Source organism: Eschrichtius robustus, chromosome 20 (genome assembly GCF_028021215.1).
Source record: "Eschrichtius robustus isolate mEscRob2 chromosome 20, mEscRob2.pri, whole genome shotgun sequence".
Classification (NCBI taxonomy): Eukaryota; Metazoa; Chordata; class Mammalia; order Artiodactyla; family Eschrichtiidae; genus Eschrichtius; species Eschrichtius robustus.
The window spans coordinates 20,129,132-20,148,509 of NC_090843.1; the positions used below are offsets into that span (position 1 = coordinate 20,129,132).

General features: G+C 44.7%; 1 protein-coding gene across 1 annotated transcript; it reads right to left on the bottom strand.

Moving 5' to 3' along the window:
* Positions 1 to 13,746: 13,746 nt before the first annotated feature.
* Positions 13,747 to 18,178, bottom strand: LOC137754204 (keratin, type I cuticular Ha3-I-like). The gene is given in 7 exon segments (XM_068529686.1): positions 13,747 to 13,864; positions 14,077 to 14,297; positions 14,469 to 14,594; positions 14,689 to 14,850; positions 16,064 to 16,220; positions 16,715 to 16,785; positions 17,819 to 18,178. Coding segments are annotated over 7 exon segments (1,215 nt in total).
* Between the last annotated feature and the right edge of the window lie 1,200 nt (positions 18,179 to 19,378).

The window sequence follows — 19,378 nt, forward strand, 5'->3', positions numbered from 1 at the left end:
GATGATGCCCAGTGCATTGGTGAGGGTGATCTTTACTCAGTCTACTGATCGAAATGCTAATCTCTTCCAGAAACACCCTCACAGACACACCCAGAAATAATGTTTACCAGCTATCGGGGCATCCCTTAGCCCAGCCAAGTTGACACTTAAAATTAACCATCACACTCTACCACCCTCATTTTTCTGTCTACTTCTACTGTAAAATTTCTCACAAAGAAGGATGCCATTGGAAGATATTCTTAGTAAAAATTAAGGAATTGTATTTGAAAAAGGAAACTCCATTTTGAACAAGAAAGTTTCCACAGACAACGAGCCCACTAGACAGATATCTTAGAGAAACTTGCTTACCCACGTGTAGTCACCCTTGGTAACCATACACTTATTTATTGATGTTTCTCTGGTTGAGAACATTTCCATATTCATCTTGAATATGAAGCTTCCCAGTCCATCATGGGGGGGAAATAAATACTCATTATGTATAAATCTTGTACAGTGCTTCCAGGAGAACTCCAGATTTCTTGAGAATGGAGATTCAACATTCAACATGGACCATCTTTTTTGGTCCACACTCTTCCCTGATTTCAATAAAACTGGAAGTATTGAATTAAATATTTCCGATATTGCAGGTAAAGATAAAGAAATTAGATTAAAAGGTAAAGCGGCTAGATCTTTCATAATGTGGCCTTTGTCTCACCCTCCTTTCCCCTTATTATAGTAAGTATGAAAATCATAAATACTGTTACATGACTAACTTATTGCAAGGATCTGGACAAATGTCATTTGCCATCACTTCGTGGCTGTTGGGAATCCAGGACCAAACACAAGAATGTGTATGCCCTTGGTTACTCACCGAAAGTTTCCATCAGGTAAACAACAATGCCATTAAGATTTGAAGGTCTAATACCCAGGATTACCACAGCCATCACTGGCTGAAATAAAGAGATTAGCTTGCTTTTCCACTCAATTCTGTGTTTGGTTTGTTTTGATAGCAATAAAAAACTTTAAAAAATAAAAACCATTTGGCATTAAAACAAAGAAAAGAAAAAAAAGAACAGAGGAAATATATTTTAAAGCCGGTGCTTTTCTACTTAGGATTAGTAGCTGTTAATATTTTTTATCTTATTTGCTCTATGTTAAAAAATCAAGTAAACATAGCATCAAAGATAACAGAGAGAATTTCTTTGACTTTTATATCCATTCAAGTTCCAATCCCTTCTTCCCAGAGACAAACGCAATCATGAATTTAATATGTATACCCTTCTAGCGTTTCATGCTTTTATAAATGTATATACAAGTCCAAGATTTTTTTAATTACAGGCATAAACATTAACTAGCTTTTTTCAGTCAACTTATTTAATTGGATATGCAATTACTAGGAGTTTGAAAGAACTCTTTAGTTCAACCAAGAGGTTCACTTTTCAAAGAGGTCTTTGTTTATTATCAGTCACAGCTTAACTAGAGAGGAAGAAAAAGATTAGACACACCCTGACTCTCTCTACTAAAATCCAAAACTTTCTAGAATGTGTACCTTCCTTTGTCACCTTTGATCAGCTTTCTGTTTAGCAGGAAGTGCCCAGTCCTCTGTAAAGAGAAGAACAACAAAGGGGGATCAAAGCTTTTCAGTCTTGGCTCGGTCACCAGGCAGCGCTGTGATATGGGCATAACAGACAACTTTCTGGGTCTACTTAAGCACCTCCAAGAAGAAGCAGAAAAACTCTTGGCATTAAATCCATCTTCGTGTAGTCAAACTGCTTTAGTTCTTTACTTAATTTCTCTTTTAAATTGGGCTTGATTCAAAAATTACACTCTGTACCCTGTTTTTGTCACTAAAATTCTTTCACAATGAAGTTTCATGTTTAATCCTGTGTCATGGTTGTTATTGTAGGAAAGACATACTGCTTTCAAAGAACACAGTGCTAAGGTTAAGAGAAAGGGGAATTTCTCCCTTCTCATTAGAAAAAAAAAAACCATGTACCTACATGTTTCCTGTTCTCCTCATAGATAGCCAGTGCATCTCCTCTTAATAAGTAAAAAGCATTTTTTGCTGTGTAACATTGCTCAAGCAACCTCTCTGTGCTTCATTTCCTCATTTGCCCTAAATGGGTTATTAATTTCAGGCAGGTAGATTATTATTTATCAAACACTTATTATGGGCCTCCTAGGTGTCTGCCATAAAAAACATCACTAAGGATCAGTTAGGAAATGCTAAAATTCTTCACAGTTATTTAAACTATCTGACTTGAGGGCCAATTTAGGCACAATGGCCTGGATGGAGTCCAGGGGCCCGGCTTTGAGCAGGCTGTGTTTCAAGGTGACCACATGCAGTTGTAAGAGTCATGCCAGGCACAAGAGCACCCAGCTATGGGGATGCATAGAAGCTGAAGACCAACTAATGTGCTGTTTGCCAAACCAGGCACCTGTGGGTGTGTCCAGCCAGAAAGGGAGCCTTTATCTAATTCACCAATGGCACATGTGGGTTACTGGCTGGGGGGGCTGGGGAGGCCAAGAGCAGGATGAGCTAGAGGACGGGGGCAGATAGTGTCCTGGGGCACCAAAGATGAGGACCAGAAAAATTGGATCTACCATTAAATATAAGGGGCAAACATGAGACTAGAATTGGGAGATAAAGCCAAGGTAGTAGCAGACACAGGGCCACAAAGACCAAGTGATAAAGTACACTGAGAGAGGCTAAGACAATTGTAACAGAGTCAGTCGGGTTGCCTGGCCTTTTGCTTGCTTGCTTTTTTCCTTCCTCCCTTCCTTCCTTCTTTCCTTTCCTTCCTCCCTCCCTCCCCCCTCTTCCTCCTCTTCCCTCTCCTCCTCCTCCTTCCTTCTTCCCATTCTTCTTCTCCCCCTTCCCCTCCCCTCCCTCTTCTTCTTCTCCCCCTCCCCCTCCCCCTCCTCCTCCTCCTCCTCCTCCTTCTTCTTCTTCTTCTTCTTCTCCTCCCCTCTCTCTCTACCAACCTCAGAGCAGGAAGGCAAACCCTCAGTTAAACACATAGCAATAAAACAGACATTCTCTTTTCTAAAATCCTTGACTTCCAAATGTCAGACCCTGGGAGCCAGTCCCACCAACACAAAGCTCACCATATCTCAGTTGCAAGATTCTGGATACTTCCCCACCCATCGTCCCACCAGCTCACCTACATTTCTGCATCTCAGTTCAAGATATGCTGCCTTGGAGAACTTATCTCATTAAGACTTTATAAAGAACAGACTTGAAACTCTCCCATGGGTGCTCTCTCCCCTGCCCCAGAACACGCTCTTCTCAGACCTGATCTCCGTGGTGATGTGTACTTGCACATTATTGCACACAGCCTGAGTGTGCACTTCTGGGGGACCCTCTTCCCAGCCTGGCTGTTGAACAATAGACCACACACAGCTCCATCCCCCCAGCGTCCAGGTTGCTGATAATCAATATTCCTGCGCATTTGTCTCTGTGGTCAGCAGCCAGCCAGGCTCCACAAACAACCAATGACAACGTCAGCATGTACAGGTATGAAATTATTATTAAAATGAAATACAAATATGTTAAATTTTATCCAGGTCTTTCATGACAAGCTTAAGCGTTGCTTCCCTGTGTAGAAAATAGACATAAGTGGAAACTAGCTACCGTGAGTGACTAAAATGACTCTGACTTTGATACCAGATCTGTGCTTTACTTCTATCTTCCAGTTTGAAAATTCTGATTGCTACAATTCATGAAAGTACCACTGGCTTGATATTCTTAACTCTCCTCCTTCCTCCCAACACATACACACACACGCACATCTGAATTCATTTATTTCTGAGTCTCAGCTCTCCAGCTCAGATTCCTCAGCCTCTTTCCCCCATCCAGCCAGTTTCCTATAGCCCTGAACTTGAGGGAACTTGAAACCAGGCTCCTAACATAGCACCAAAGGACCTGAGTCAGTGGAACCTTTGAATCTCAAGGCTGTGGCTCCCCTGTCCTGACCAATAGAACAGGGGTTCACAGCACAGGGATACAACCCTAAGGACATGAATAGAGACTATGTTTACTAAGAATTTACTGTGTTTCAGGCATTGGGTTAAGCACTTTTACCAGCATCATCTCATTCCATCCTTATTTTAAAAACTATGATGTGGTTCTTATTCTCCCTATTTTACAGATTAAGAAACTGAGGCTCAGACAGGCCAGGTAACACACTGAGGGCTGAGATTCAGATAGAGGCTGCGATGCAGATGGAAAACTGAAGCAAGCTTTTTCAAAGCCAAGAGTTTTCTGGGACTTGCTTTATATTCTTTATCTTTTCATCTTTGAATCATTTTAAAAACTTTAAATACATGCACATGCACACTCCAGTGTGTCACATTCCCAGCTTTAGCTCTTCAGGGCCACCATGAACTTCATTTATGCTGCCGTCTGAATCCATCTCACACAGACACCAACATTTCCCTGCTGCTGCTGAACGTGTGGTTTAATTTCTTATAAATCTGTCTTTGATCAAGAAAGCTGAAAATCTTCCCTGACCTTCCTTAAATTTCAGACCCGTGCTTGTCCCTACCCATCAAAAAGTGAGACTGAGAGAGCCACACTACACAGCATGCCTGCCATGGGCTCAGCCCATCTGTCTGCCTGGCACATGCCCGCATCAAGGTGTCTGTGTGAGTTTCCCAATAACAAGGGACAGGCCTCATTATGATCACATTTTCTCATCGTTTTATCAGTTCTTGTAAGTTTGGGCGCTTCTTACCTGACTTTCCTGTTTTAGATGAGGAATGTGAGTGGCTGTTAGATATCATTGATCCTCTTTGAAACAAAACAAAACAGAACAAAGCATTTGACTGGAACTGTCATCCACTAGTCCCTTGTTTTAAATGTTAGTGTTCAGCTGATCTATTTCCCACTCAGCCACTAAATGCTCCTTTTAATATCGATGTCAATCATATCCATCCTTTTAGCCCTTCTAAGGCTTCCCTCTTCACTTACCAGTTGATCAAGTCCCGCATGAACCATGCTCAGAAGGGCCCCACGCTTGCTTGGTTTCATGCTCTGCTATTGCTGTCTTGAAATTCTTAATGATTTTATCTTTGAATTTACGTTTTGTAAGTAAAGTTTACGGGACAATAAAATATACGCATGAGCAAAAAAAACAAAAAATACAATCAGATGCTCCCCAGAGCAGGGGAGACCACTGCCGGCCCCAGGTCCTATGGCTCCTCCCTGGCTTGTCACTCCATCACTGGTCTTCCTTCCTCCTTCAAAGACACCAAGCTCGTTCCCTCCCTTGACGTGCTGTTCCCTCTGTCTGGAATGCTCCTTCCCTCTGGTCTGTTTCTTCTCATTTTCCAGTCTCAGATCCTGGAAAGCCCAGACCTGACCATGGTAAATACCATTGCCCAGACCCCCATCAACCACCATACTTTCCTTTCTTCTCGGTGCTCATCACTGTTTAAAATCCTCTTCCTGCTGTACTGGTTTACTCAGTCCCTCTTATTTACTGCCTGTCTCTTCCACTGCTCTGTGAACTCTGGGTGAGCACGATCTTGCCTGTCTTCTCCGTTGAGGCGCCCCTGGTGCTGAGAACAAGAACAGGCCCAGAGTAAGTGCTTAATAAAGATTCATTGAGCAAACAAATGAATCCAAACAATCTTATTTCTCTCATTGGTTGAATTTCTAAGTAATGTAAATATGTCTTAAAATTAAAGATATACTAGTAAACCATTGCCCTTTTATATACTCTGTTCCTTTTACGTTTTGATTTGGAAAAGGAATCCTGTTGCTTTTTAAAAAGTTGCCTGTCCCACAGCCTCCTCTTTGCTGTGTTTTAAGATAAAGGGAATAGAAGGCAGGACAGGGAGAAGAAGGAGAACGAGACCCTGCTTCCTCTCCTCCAGCTACACCAAGGATTCCAGAGGAAAATGACCTTCTGGGCTGACCACAGGCACATACCTGGCCTAGAAGAAGCTTCTTCCCCACTTTATCCATCTCCAAACTCCAGAATCTCTCCACCATCTCCAAGGCTTTATCTGGCATTCTGTTGCAAGGGAAGGAAGACTCAGGTTCCAGGGGGACTTTAAATGCACATACCTGGGAGGCCTGGCACAGTGGAACAGGTGAGTGTCCATCTAGGAAAAGCCATGGTATCAGCTCCCCCATGAATGGAGAGAGAATGTCAAAGCGCCATTGGATGGATGGAGGTGAAGCCATCCACATCAGATCCAAGCTGGGACAGGGGAGAAGAGCTAGATTTTGGGGGTGGGGGGGGCAGAGGGTGAGAACCTGCTTCCACTACTGACCTGCAGGTTTTGGCCAAGTTTCCTTAAACCATCTACTCTCAGGTCCCCATCTATGGAATGGCCATCATTTAAACAGCCCTCCTTGGTTTAAAGAACACAGTAAGTAGTAAATAGATGTCGGCTCCTCTCTTATCAAGCATTGGAAGCCCCACACTACTGCCATTGGCCACCTTGCTGGCCTTACGAGCCACAATATGTAGGAAAAAGGCAAGAGCCAGGCGGTGTGTGTTCTTGCTCCAGATGCCCAGGAAACTCAGTTTGCTCTTTTGTAAAGTGGAGAAGGGGCCAGTGTGGCAGGGGGAGGATTATAAAGCAGCACAAGGAAATTTGGGGGGATGGTGGATACGTGTGGTGATAATTCTCCAGGGTGCACGTTTGTCAAAACTTACCAAACTGCATGCTTTAAATATGTGCAGTTTATTGTATGTCAATTATCCATCAATGAAGCTTTATTTTAATGGTAGTAGTGATACTTATGTATCCCTGTCTGGCACATAGAACAAGCCCAGATGTGGTCACGGATGAGGACATTTGAGAAGGAAGTACAAATACCCACATCAGCAGCAGTTCTGCTGTTCTGGGCCCTCAGAGGCACGAGACCCACGGGCTGGAGGTGTGGCTGGGAGCGGGCGCTCTGGAGCCAGACCACCCGGTCTGTGAGCAGCTTCCTCTTCTATGAGTTGCATAATCAAGGCCCTCTCACCCACCAGGCATGGCCATGGGGTCAGCCCTCGGAACGGACAGATGAGGAACGAACGGTGGCCTGAGGAAAAGGTCGGTGTTGAGTCTTATTCAACATCAACAGTGTTTTGCATTCAAGGACCTCAGAGTGGATCCCACCTTGATATGTAAAACCACACAATATGGGCTTCTAGAAATAGTGAAGGACCTGGATGAAAAAAGAAGTGTCCTGAGAGGAATTCTGGTAACACCCCCTCCAGGACAAGGGAGACAGACTTCTGGGTTTTAGCAGCTATAGGACTTCCCAGAGTGAACAGCAATTCCCACAGGGCAGATATTCTGCATCTTCTTACCCAAATGTAGGTCCTGGGTGCTTCCAAGTCGCTTCTGCTCAAGGTCCTCCCTTGAGCCTCTTGATAATCCATCCTGTGAGTGACTCCTTCTCAGAGCCACCCACATAAAACTAACCTCAAAAGGGAGCTCATGCAGGTGCCTATAAGAGACAAGAGGTTAAGGGCTTCCCTGGTGGTGCAGTGGTTGAGAATCTGCCTGCCGATGCAGGGGACACGGGTTCGAGCCCTGGTCAGGGAAGATCCCACATGCCGCGGAGCAACTGGGCCCGTGAGCCACAACTACTGAGCCTGCGCATCTGGAGCCTGTGCTCCACAACAAGAGAGGCCACGATAGTGAGAGGCCCGTGCACCGCGATGAAGAGTGGCCCCCACTTGCCGCAACTAGAGAAAGCCCTCGCACAGAAACGAAGACCCAACACAGCCAAGAATAAATAAATAATAATTAAAAAAGAATATCTGCTAAAAAAAAAAAAAGTGTTTAAAAAAGAGACAAGAGGTTAAAACGTACATCCAGGAGGAGAAAGGGGGCGGACCACCTAGGTGGGCCCATGTCCCTTCCCCTCATGTCTCCCCACATTTCCCCATAGACAATAGTCCCTTCATCGCTCACCCCAAGACTCTCCATCACATTCCGGTCCCTGTGGTTCCTCCCCTCATGTCAACCCCGTGCTACTCTGGGGCCTAGAATTCCATGGGCAAACTAGCAAGAAGGACACCAGGAATAATGGAAGAGATTAGTCACCTCTACAGAAGGGAAAATTTGGTCCTGCATGACCCCAGCTCCATGCTGGGAAACAGGAGTCCGGGTTACACCGGTCGAAGGCAGGAACAAAAGACCCTTGTAGGAAGCTGGGAATAGACAATCTCAAAATTAGACTCAGAGCCCAGGAATTAGTATTCAAGGTCAAAGGGTCAATGGCAATAATACTAAGGCTTGTTATGTGTATACGGTGACGTGTCTCCACACACAGTGACCATCGCAACATGAGACGCCTGCCCAGGTGCTCCCTCAAAGGAAGAGTCTGAAAGTTAGGGAAGTTGACAACGTCTGACACTGTCATCTAGTGAGTAAGACTCTGCCCAGCCTTGTGTTGCCTGTTTCACGTGGAGGGCAGAGTGGGTTTGAGAGATGATTTCCAGGTTCTGATGCCCTTGCTTCTGGGCTATGACGGCACTGTTTCTGTGAAGGCCCGGCTCTAGGAACCGATGGCCTCAACGATGGTGGGCTGGGGCCCCCATGGAAGGGAGAAATTTATCTTAAACCTGGAGAGCCCAGAGTTGAATGGAAAGACCCTACCTGTAAGAGAGCTCTCTTCTTCCTTTCCTGCCTCTTTGTTGCTGCTGAAAGACAATTAAAAAAAAAAAAGACCCAGAGAGTCCCAGACCCATTTATTTCTCTTCTTATTCTAAGCAAGCAACAGACATTCGTTAATAATGATAATGTGACTTTCTACATTGATTTGAGATTTATCTTGTATCCATGTTAATCATTTTTAAAGTTCATAAGAATATTTTCTACTGATTCTTCTCTACCAAACTCAAATAAAGAATTGTTTTGTGTATGTGGCTCTCCACTGATATTTTAGGCAGTGGTCCTCTCTGCTGAAAAGGGCACTGATTCTCAGATCTTAGAATAGATAGATAAAAACATCTATTCTCCCTCCTATAGGACTGTGCTCCCTGAAGACAAACAGAGTGGTGCATGATCAGAATCTGTCAGAGGGCCGGCATCACTCTCCATGTCAGCCCTAACACAAGGGAGAGGGTGGGCCAGAGACACCTGGGGTGGGAAGGCAGCTGGTGAACAAGGGGTGAGGGCCTGTCTCTTCCGGTGTCCTCAGGTATGCACACCCTGAATCAAGGTTTTTGATATTTTTGCCTGGAACTCAATGATACCTAAGTACATGATCTGTGAGTTTTAGATAAAAGCCTTAGTCCCCACTCTACCTCTTGCCTTGCCCTACCTTTCTCAGAGGCGGCTGATGTTCTAATCTCTGTGAGAGTTCATGTTCCCGATATCTCTCCATTCCAATAATCAGTTGAGAAAAGCAGGACCAGCAAAAGGAAAAACAAGTGTCAATCTCTTTTGTGGACTGAGACTTGGGTTCCCTCACTTGATTGTTGTTTGTGTTTTTTTAAACGTTGGTAAATGTGGACACCACTGCATGCAGTAGTATGACAGGAATGGTATGTAGTATGACCGACTGCATACCAATAAAAACAGATGGAACCAAAGCTCCAGACTCACTAAAACACAGAATAAACCAACCACGGTTCTCCATCTTCTGACGTGCACTGCTACTCAGGCAACTGAGCAGAGAAAGCGCATTCCAGCATAAGCTCCAGGCTCATATCACAGAGCTTTGGAACAGTCAACGGGGATTCTTGGGTGCTGAGAAAGGGACAAAAAGAGGAAGGTGGACCCAAGGTACCTCCCCCATCATCCAGCCTAGCAGATCTCTGCACTCCTCATAGCCACCAGATCCCTCTATCCTTCCTACTTTCCACCTACAACCTCTCAGCATATTGTGTGTGTGTGTATAATATATACAATACGGTTGACTCTTGAACAACATGGGTCTGAACTGCACGGGTCCACTTATACATGTATTTTTTTCAATGAATGTCTACTACAGTACTACACAGTTTGCAGTTGGTGCCGAATCACAGATATAGAACTGTAGATATGGAGGGCCAACTGCAAAGCTATACATGGATTAGTTCAAGGATCAACTTGAACTAATATTAATTGGTTAATTAATATTAATTAATATATTAATGTTAATACTTAAATTCAACATTAATATGTTACCGTTAATAGTTAATATAATATTAATATTAAATATAAATTAATATTAATATAATATATAATTATATTAAATATACTTATATATGCAATGTATTTGTGTGTAATTATTATGTGTACATATATACATATATATGCATGTGGTGTATATATATGTGTATGATGTTTATATGTGTGTACGGTGTGTGTATATATGTATATGGGTATATATATGGTGTGTGTGTTATGTATATATGCACACACTAAGATTCATATTACCTTAGCGTAATTTTCTCTTACTCCAAATTTACCCCAAAGATTAGCTGGATTTCCCTTTTCTTCTCAGAGATACAGGCTTGGATGGACCCCACCACTTTCACACCTTCTACAAGTCTGAAGCCCTCCTGAGAATGTTTACTAATACCCAGTTACACTTTTTAAAAACACCTTTTTTGGAATTATGACACACAAACAAAACCCACAAATATCTTCAGCATATAGCACGATGAATCTTCACACACTGCGTTTTCATACACAGTGAAAACAGATTCTGCCCCGGACCCAGAAGCTTCCCTAGTGCTCCCTTCTAGCACCACCCAAGACCACCTCTCCTGTCTGCACCCCAAGGGTGGGCACCCTATGACTTCTAATAGCCCTCATTATTTCTGCTAGGCACACTATCATGTCCTTCATGTGTATTTACTAATTTAATCTTCTTCGGCATCCTATGAAAAAATGCTATTATTGTCCTCGTATTATAGGTGAGGAAACTGGGGAGCATAGTGTTTATGTTATTTACCGAGGTCGCACAGCTATTAAAGAGCAGAACCCGGATCCAACCCACAGACTCTAGCTCCAGAATCACATTCTTTAACAGAAGAATATGGTGGCCACTGGATCAATAGTCCCCGTCAACAAATACATCAATACGATAGGATGTATTGAGGAATAAACATTTGCCTCCACATAGCACTTTGCAGATGGTCTGCACTTACTCCCAGAGTTTGCACTTTCTCAATCGCATCTCAGAACCCTGTGAGGAGGCATGAAACTCTGAGAAGGGGAAGGACCTGCCCAACGGTTAGAGCTGGTAAAGAACAGAGTCAGATGTGAGTACAGCATAGACTAGGAACCATTATGTTCTTCTCTTTTTCACAAAGGACAGGAGGAACCTGAGGCCAGGAGGGTCACCTGAGTTGCAGCCCCTCCCTCTGGAGGGTGGTGCTAAGCCTGTAAGAAGTCCAAGCCACTACTTGTCTCTCAGACTCCATCGGGGAGCCTGGGGTCTCCACCGCGCTCTTCCTGGGGGCAGGACATTTGCTCACGACCCGAAGCCAATGTAGCAAGAGAAGGGAATTAAAGGGGAAGAGTGAGGCGTAGGGTGGGCAGGGCAGAGGCTCTCTGTGAATCCATCTGGGCCTCCAGTGGGCTGACTTGTAGGAACTTGCTCTGTCCTGACAGCCCAGGACAACCCTGGGAGAGGGAACCACAACTTCCATTAAGTGGTTCCAGCACACACTTTCACACAGTGTAGATATCTTGGGTAAATTTATATGTTCAAAAAATTGTATGTGTGTAAATCTCATGCTATTCCCTCGCTGTGAAAAGGAAGAATTCTTTTGATCAAAACAAACAGTTTTCTCCCATAATTTTATCAGGTTGAAATGACATACCCCAGTCCATCAGCAGGGGGTACAGGGCACACTAATCCACTGGGTTTCACAATATTTCATCTTATACCCCTATCGGAAAAGCTTTGAGTGCACACACCAAATATGCTTACTTATTTTTATGCATATTATATGTGTATATACTACAGCTATAAAATATTATGCATATTATAAAATATACATTATATACTACTAATAAAAATTTTTCAAGGAATAAGTAATCTGTGATAAAGCTTTTAAAATTATATTTGTCTTTAGTATTAAATTTGCCCTTATTACTAACCCAAACTGGGGTCCGCTCACCTAACCCACAGCAAAGCCAATCTACTGACACAGGCCTGTGGTGAAGGAAAGTACAGCATTCATTGCAGGGCGCCAAGCTAGAAGAACAGGCAGCTAGTGCTCAAAAGACCTGAACTCCCCAATGGCTTTCAGTGATGGGTTTTTAAAGGCAAGTTTAGGAGTGTGGGTTACAGGGTGCCTGATCAGCTCATGCACACTTCTCTAACTGGTTGATGGTGAGGTAACAGGGTGATGTTTCAGGAATCTCAGTCATCAAACTTCTGGTTCCAACTGGTCTGGGATCTATGTGCTGGTGATCAGCATGCAGTTAACTTCTTCCACCTGGTGGGGGTTTTAGTATCTGCAGAACAACTCAAAGATATGGCTCAGGATTTTATCTATAACCCTTGAGGAGGAACTAAAGATCCTTGACTTTATGGCTAAACTATTATTTTGTCTTGCTTGACTGCTTTCCTTTATGTCTGCAATTTCTCATTTCTCTGATTAAGTTTTCTCTTTGGAACTTGGGGAAGCCCTAGGAGACTAAAGCTTTTCTACAAAAAAGAGGTAGGGAATTTGGGAGAGGGGTTCCTGTCCCCAGGAAGGCTGCACAGGGTCTTGCTCAGTTTCACCCTCTTGAAATATCATGATTAAATGATATGAAGAAAATATCAATATTAAAAACATTTTGGTAAGAGGAATGTGACTGAAAATGAGTCTTTTTTAACATTTTGGTTTGAGGATTTGTAATACATTGAGTTGAAGGTCTGGGTTTGAGCACATTTTTGCATATTTTAATAATTATTATGAGAGTTTTTAGGCACAAAAATAGTCATTACATGATTTTGATGGCTATGGAAAAAAACTCTCCAATATGCTAAGATGGAAATGGAGGAAGATAACTGTTGGCTGAGCTATTTTCCCCAGTTCTTTCTAGGTTACAATGTTTTCATGTTGCCAAGAGGCACAGCCTTTCTCTCGATTCACTTCCTCCTGATGTTGTTGTCCCCTTTCTGTGATTCTCTCACATACCCCCTCTGAGGAGCTCAACAGAAAATGTTTGCAGATACTCTCATGTGGACTTGTCATTCCTTTCCTACCATCTTCCTCCCAAACATGAAACCTATGTCAATTAGATGGATGTTGGCTGATATCTTTGAGGGTAGTCACAGACCATCTATAGTCGTGATGACCCCTTCATCTGACGGAAAGAACACTGATTTTTTTTATTTATACAAGACACCCAATTTTGAAATGAATGAATGAAAAGGACAATTACCATTCCTGTGCCAGAAGAAGAGTTTATTAAGAGGTTAACAAAGGATCTTTATTGCATCTCCAAAACCAAAAGAATGATGGGGAATATTTCTTCCAATTATGTTCAGTTTCATAGCTTGCCTAATCAGCTCTATCACACTTAATGTAATTATTTAAAATCACATTTAGGTAAGTATTTGTTAGAGCATAAGACATTATGCAAATGTGTCATTGAGATAAAAGATATTACTTGATCTTGTTGTAGATTTCTCTGTGTGACTCAGAAGACAGACTGAGCCAGTAGATGGACTTTGCAGCTTCTTGTGCTCAAGGAGCAAGCCGGGAAATTCAGTGGAGCTGGTGCTGGTTGAAGCGTGGTCCCTGCTGGGGACATTTGGATGAAGTAGAGCTGAGATGTGACTTTGGAGGCCTTGTCGTCCTGCTGGCACTGGGGCCTCTAGTGCACAAAGGTGTTGCAAGGCCCACACCAAGTGTGTGGGTCACAAGGATTGGAGACACAGGGCCCGATGGGCTTTTCACATGCATTGGTTGTGGCACATGGGTTGCAGGGGAGCCTGGAGACAGAAAATCATTAGAGCAGGTTATGGTAAAGGGAGCTGAAGAGATAGGAAGATACGAAACACACTTTGTGCAAGAATATTGTACTTCCTCTGACTGCCTCCAACCGAAAGCTTGTGACTATAAATTAATTTCCAACAAGAAGATCTTTCATCCTCATAGCAACCTCATGAGGCCCCAAGGGGAATATCACTAGCCTCCTACTCACTTGCAGTCCTCGCTCTCCAGCAGCCCCCGGTACGTGTTGATCTCACCCTCCAGCCGGGCCCGGACATCCAGCAGCACCCGGTACTCCTGGTTCTGCCGCTCCAGGTCCCTCCTGATCTCCGCCAGCTGGGCCTCCACTTAGCCGATCAGGCCCTGCACCTGGGCCAGCTGGGAGCTGTAGCGGGCCTCTATCTCCGTCAGGGTGCTCTCCAGAGAGTCTCTCTGTCGTGGGGAAGGGAAGGAAGGTCACAGAGCTGCTCCTGAAAGGGCTTCTCCACAGGACCCAAAGAAGTCACAAGCTCCAAGAGTTAAGGAGAGGAGGGTCCAAAGGCCAGCCCGGTGCCTCTGACTCCCCGACCTGCCCTTCTCACCAGGAGTCTGAACGATACCCACCAGGTTGTGCTGGGCCTGCAGCTCCACCTCCAGGGCATGGACCGTGCGTCTCAGCTCAGTGATCTCCAGCTGGTAGGACTGCAGCTGCTCCGAGCTGGACACCACCTGCCCGTTCAGCTCCTCGGTCTGAAACATCAAAGGGGAGAAGGCAGGATCAGACCCTGTCTGAAGGGCCCTGAGGGGCCGAGGGGCCTGAGCGGCCACGTGCCGAGATGCCCACCTGCCTGGTGAACCATTCCTCCACGTCCCTGCGGTTGCTCTCCACCAGGGCCTCGTACTGACACCTGGTCTCGTTGAGCACGCGGTTCAGGTCCTCGGTGGGGACGGCGTCCACCTCCACGTTGAGGCGGTCTCCAAGCTGGCTCCGCAGGGAGTTGGCTTCCTGATGGAGGAAGGGGACAATTCAAAGTATCACAAAGGATCCTAATGCCCTCCTCTGAGAGAGTGCAATTCAACTTGTGCTTATTCTTAAGCTTTCAAAAGTTCTATTCTCTCTGATCCTCTCATTAACTGGGTTCTGTATTCAATGACTAACCTGTACATTCCACTTTACAGAGTGCTTTCAAGTCCATGACCTCCTTCCACCTTTGTACTCAGTATACCACTCCTCACTTAAAGAGGTACAGGGGTTTGGACTCAGAGCCGAGATGCAATAGACCATGATTTAAACTCTGGAGCCCAAACACCCAATCCAGTGTTCTTGTTAGTATACCATATAGACTATGGTTTGATTCTTAGCCATGCATAATAAAAAGGATAGAGTGCAGCTAAAGAGGAAACAAAGAATGTTTACTTCAAAATCTGCCATCCTGGGATAGAATAGACGTAACTGGTGATTTGTTGATTTCACTAGTTTAGCTATTGATAAAGGAAGTAACTATCAGCTAATCTCTTCACACACCCAACATAGCTTAGTGCTTGGGCTTAGGTGGATGTCAGACAGATTTGAATTGGGCCTCTTGTCTACCACTTACTAGAAAGCTTCTAGAAGCTTCTAGAAGCCTCAAGTGCTTCATTGGTAAGATGAAGTTCTAAAGCACTTAGCACAGTGTTTGGCACACAATAAGCACTCAATTAATATTAACTATCACCATTTACATCGTTCTGGGATTAAGGTTTGCACAAAATATCTGTCTTCTTTATCGTGCAACTAATCTAGCAATGATGTGAGCACTTTACAGCGTTTCCTCCGGGCAACACTGAATAGCAGAAAGAGCTCCGGACCAGAAAGGGGAGAGTTGGGTTGTGTTTCCAGCTCAGCCCTCCCTGCAGGGTGGTCCTGCTGGCGTCTCCTGTTACTAAGCGGAGAATTGGAAAAAAAGATCTCTGCAGCCCCGTGTGCTCCAACCTGGGAGAGGAAGCAGCTGTGGGCACTGCCTTGCTGTTGACCTTTCCTCATTACTGGGCTTGCCAGCTTCCTTCACCCTCATTCCTGCCACCAGCAGAAAAACCCTCGCCTCCTACCACAGATTACTCACTCTCTACAAATCCCTTTTTGTTTGGAGAACAGATTCCTATGCTAGTTGAGCCTCTCCCACACCCCTTGGCAGCTGGAAACAGGCCTTGGCGAGTTTGATCCTGTTGGGGAACTTCACCTGCTCATGGTTCTACTTGAGGCAGATCAGCTCCTCCTTCAGGGACTCCACCTGGGCCTCCAGGTCAGACTTGCACAGGGTCAGCTCGTCCAGGATCCTGCCCAGGCTGTTCAGGTCTGCCTCCACCAGCTGCCTCAAGGACACCTCTGTCTCATACCTGTGATACAGGAGCACCAGAGGCAGGCCTGGTTTGGTTTGTCAGACAACTGTGAGTTGGGGCTTGTGGTTTTTACAGCCATCTCGTTCATCTAGGTTTTCAACACGCTACCGAAGCTCCTGGAGGAAAAGGCACTGGTAATTATTTTTTAATAAATGAAGAGCCAGTGGATTTAATGGGATAAAAGCCCATAAACCGTGAGATTTCCAGAATTAAAACACTTCCTCCGTTCTCCTGATTGGACTCTGTGCATAGTGGAGCATCAGGGGAACATGACTTCTACACTGGATGGGATTCGGAGATGTCCTCTGGAAAGGAAAAGCAGGCAAAGAGTCTGACTCTGGAGAAGGGTTCTCTGAGCTCTGGTTAGCAATGGCTCTGTCAATCTTAGGGAAACCATCTAGGGAAAACTTTGTCAATGTTTGTTGGCACAGAGGACAGGCTAAGGGGAAGGAGAGGAAAGAGGGAAGACAACAGCCCCCTTACCCATTCAATTGGTCCTGAAGTCATCTGAGGCCAGCTTGGTGTTGTCAATCTGCACCACCAGCCTGGCGTTGTCAGACTGCTGCACAGGATCTAGAAGACCCAAAACATTCTAGAATAAGTGTGCTTATTTTTAGCCAACAGCAATCCCTACTAATTCACTTACTTGGAAGGAACAGAATGAGAAATCACAGTGGATCTTATATAAGATTATTAAATGCTGTCCATGTGCAATAGTTGCTCAATAAATATTTAAGAAATCAAACTTGGGGGAAAAAAAGAACACTGACATATGCAAGAAAAGAGTCAACAGATACACAATTTTTCCTTTTCTTTCCTAATAAGCAGTACTGAGAAGCTGATAATAATAATAACTAACATTTCTCTTTAAAAACATACTGTATGTCTGGCATGGTAGCAGGAGCTGAAGATACAAAAATGAGTAAGCACTAGATCCTGCCCACAAAAAACTTCCAATTCAGTGGAGAAGATAAATATGTCAACAAGCAATTGGAGGGGGCAGAGTCATGGATGGAGCCACGCCCTCCTATCCATCCTGGATGGGTTGGTCCTATGTTCTTCTAGGTAGTTTCCACTCTTTCTGATTTCAGCCAACTCTTCTATGCCCTCACTGGACACTGTGCACCATGAGAAGCCCAGAGGCCTCTAGGTCAAGACGATGAAGTTAAGATAATTAGGCACCCAGAAGAGGACAGCAACAAGAGGTCAGAGCAGTCAAAAGCCCAGATAAGAGAGAGAGAAATTGGTCCAATTCTTACAAAAATTTCACTTTCTCAGCTTCCTTCTTGGGCTCAGTCTCTTCTCTCACCTCAGGATAATAATTCCAGAGTCTTGGCAAATGCACGGAAGCATTCGGAGGCAGCTTTTAATTACAGTTTATTTATGCAAAGTGCTGCTACCTCCACACAGACTAACATTATGCAAATACTCAGATCTAACAGTCCTGGAACTAGAATAAGACGGGCTCTCAAGAAAACAGAATGGAAAAGCAAGACTTCAACCCATGTGTTTCAATCACACCGAGAGCTTATATTGTTTCTTGATCATATCTCGAATTCCCTCCCTACAACTTCCTGCTGGAGGCAGTGGGGTGCCCACCGCCTCAACTTCTGCTGGAGCTCCTCAATGGTCCGGAAGTAGGACTGGTAGTTGGGGCACACAAGGGGGTCTTGTTGCTGGCTCCGCTCCCGGATGCGGCACTCCAGCTCCGCGTTCTCCCGCTCCAGCTGGCGCACCTTCTCCAGGTAGCTGGCCAGCCGGCCGTTCAGGAACTGCATGGTCTCCTTCTCATTGCCGTTGAAGGAGCCCTCGCAGGACCAGCTGCTGTTGCCCACGTTGGCGGGGATGTTGCAGGCCCCGGGCAGGGTGGAGCCGTGGCAGCTGGGGGGCACGCAGGGCCGGGAGAAGCAGCTGGAGCAACAGCTCAGGTTGGGCAAGGAGCAGCTGTAAGGCATGGTGATGGAGGGAGTGAGGTGACCGGCTGAAGACAGAGTCCAAGTTGTCCAAGCCACAGAGCTGTGGGTCTCCTTCCTCTTGGGAGCATTTATAGCCCCTCTGCAGAGGGTGTGGGTGTGGAAGACAGCCCTTTTTTCTTACTCATTTGGTTGTCAAAAGCCTTTCCCCTTGGCTTGTTACGTTTCCTCAGAAGAGTCCCTCATCTCATAAAAGACTTTACTTGGGCTTCTTGCTCAGTCAGAACTCCTCTTCCATGCTGTGCATCAGTGAAGTAAGAGCTTTATGGTGTGGTTTCAAAGAGCTGGACTCATGAAAGCCCTGGCCTTCATTAGTGGGGTGTCCAGGAACGCTATGGCTTCTTTGCTTCCTGGCTTGACAGCCCTGACTCTTCTTGCTGAGATGGAAAAGTATAACCCTTGCCCATGTATCATTCCCTAGGTCAAATTCCAAATTCATGGTTCTCAGAAAGAGGAATAGATCCCTTCTAGGATCATTAAAATAGCCTGGTTCCCAGTGGCCCTGTTACCTGATATGACAGGCATCATCCATATCCATAATAATGTCAATCAACAAAATAGCAGATAGTCGCCAGGATCATAGTTTGTACAGGGCACTGTGAGGAATATGGAAGGTAGGATCAGGGCTATGGTCAAAAGGAGCTCACACTTGTTGAGCACCTGTACAAGCCCAAGTTGCTACTAGACATTCTTCACAAACATGATCTTATTCACATCTCACCATGACCTTTCGAGGTACATGATAATATTCCCATTTTACAGATAGGCAAACAGAGGCATAGAGAGTAGGGGTTAATGTGTTGTGAATCCAGGATTTCAACACAGATCTCTGTTCTTTCCATCATACCATGCTGCTTAAGTTAATGAACTAACTCCTTCCCTAACTTCTTCCGACAAGTCATCTCTCCCTCCTCTCTTAGCTTTCATTTCACTTTGAGCATAACACTGCATGACTTATATGCATATCTCTCTGTGTATTTGAGTTCCCAGAAGCAAAGACATGGTCTAGTTCATCTTTGAATCCTCAGCTCTAGGCACATGGTACACAGTAGGGACTCAATGGACATTTGTTGAGTGGATGAAGGAATGAGCATTGTATAATAATATGAGGCAAGAGATGATAAGTGAGAAGTTGAAAAAATGGGGAGAGAGAGCACAGCCAGAACTGGAAGTTCACAGGGA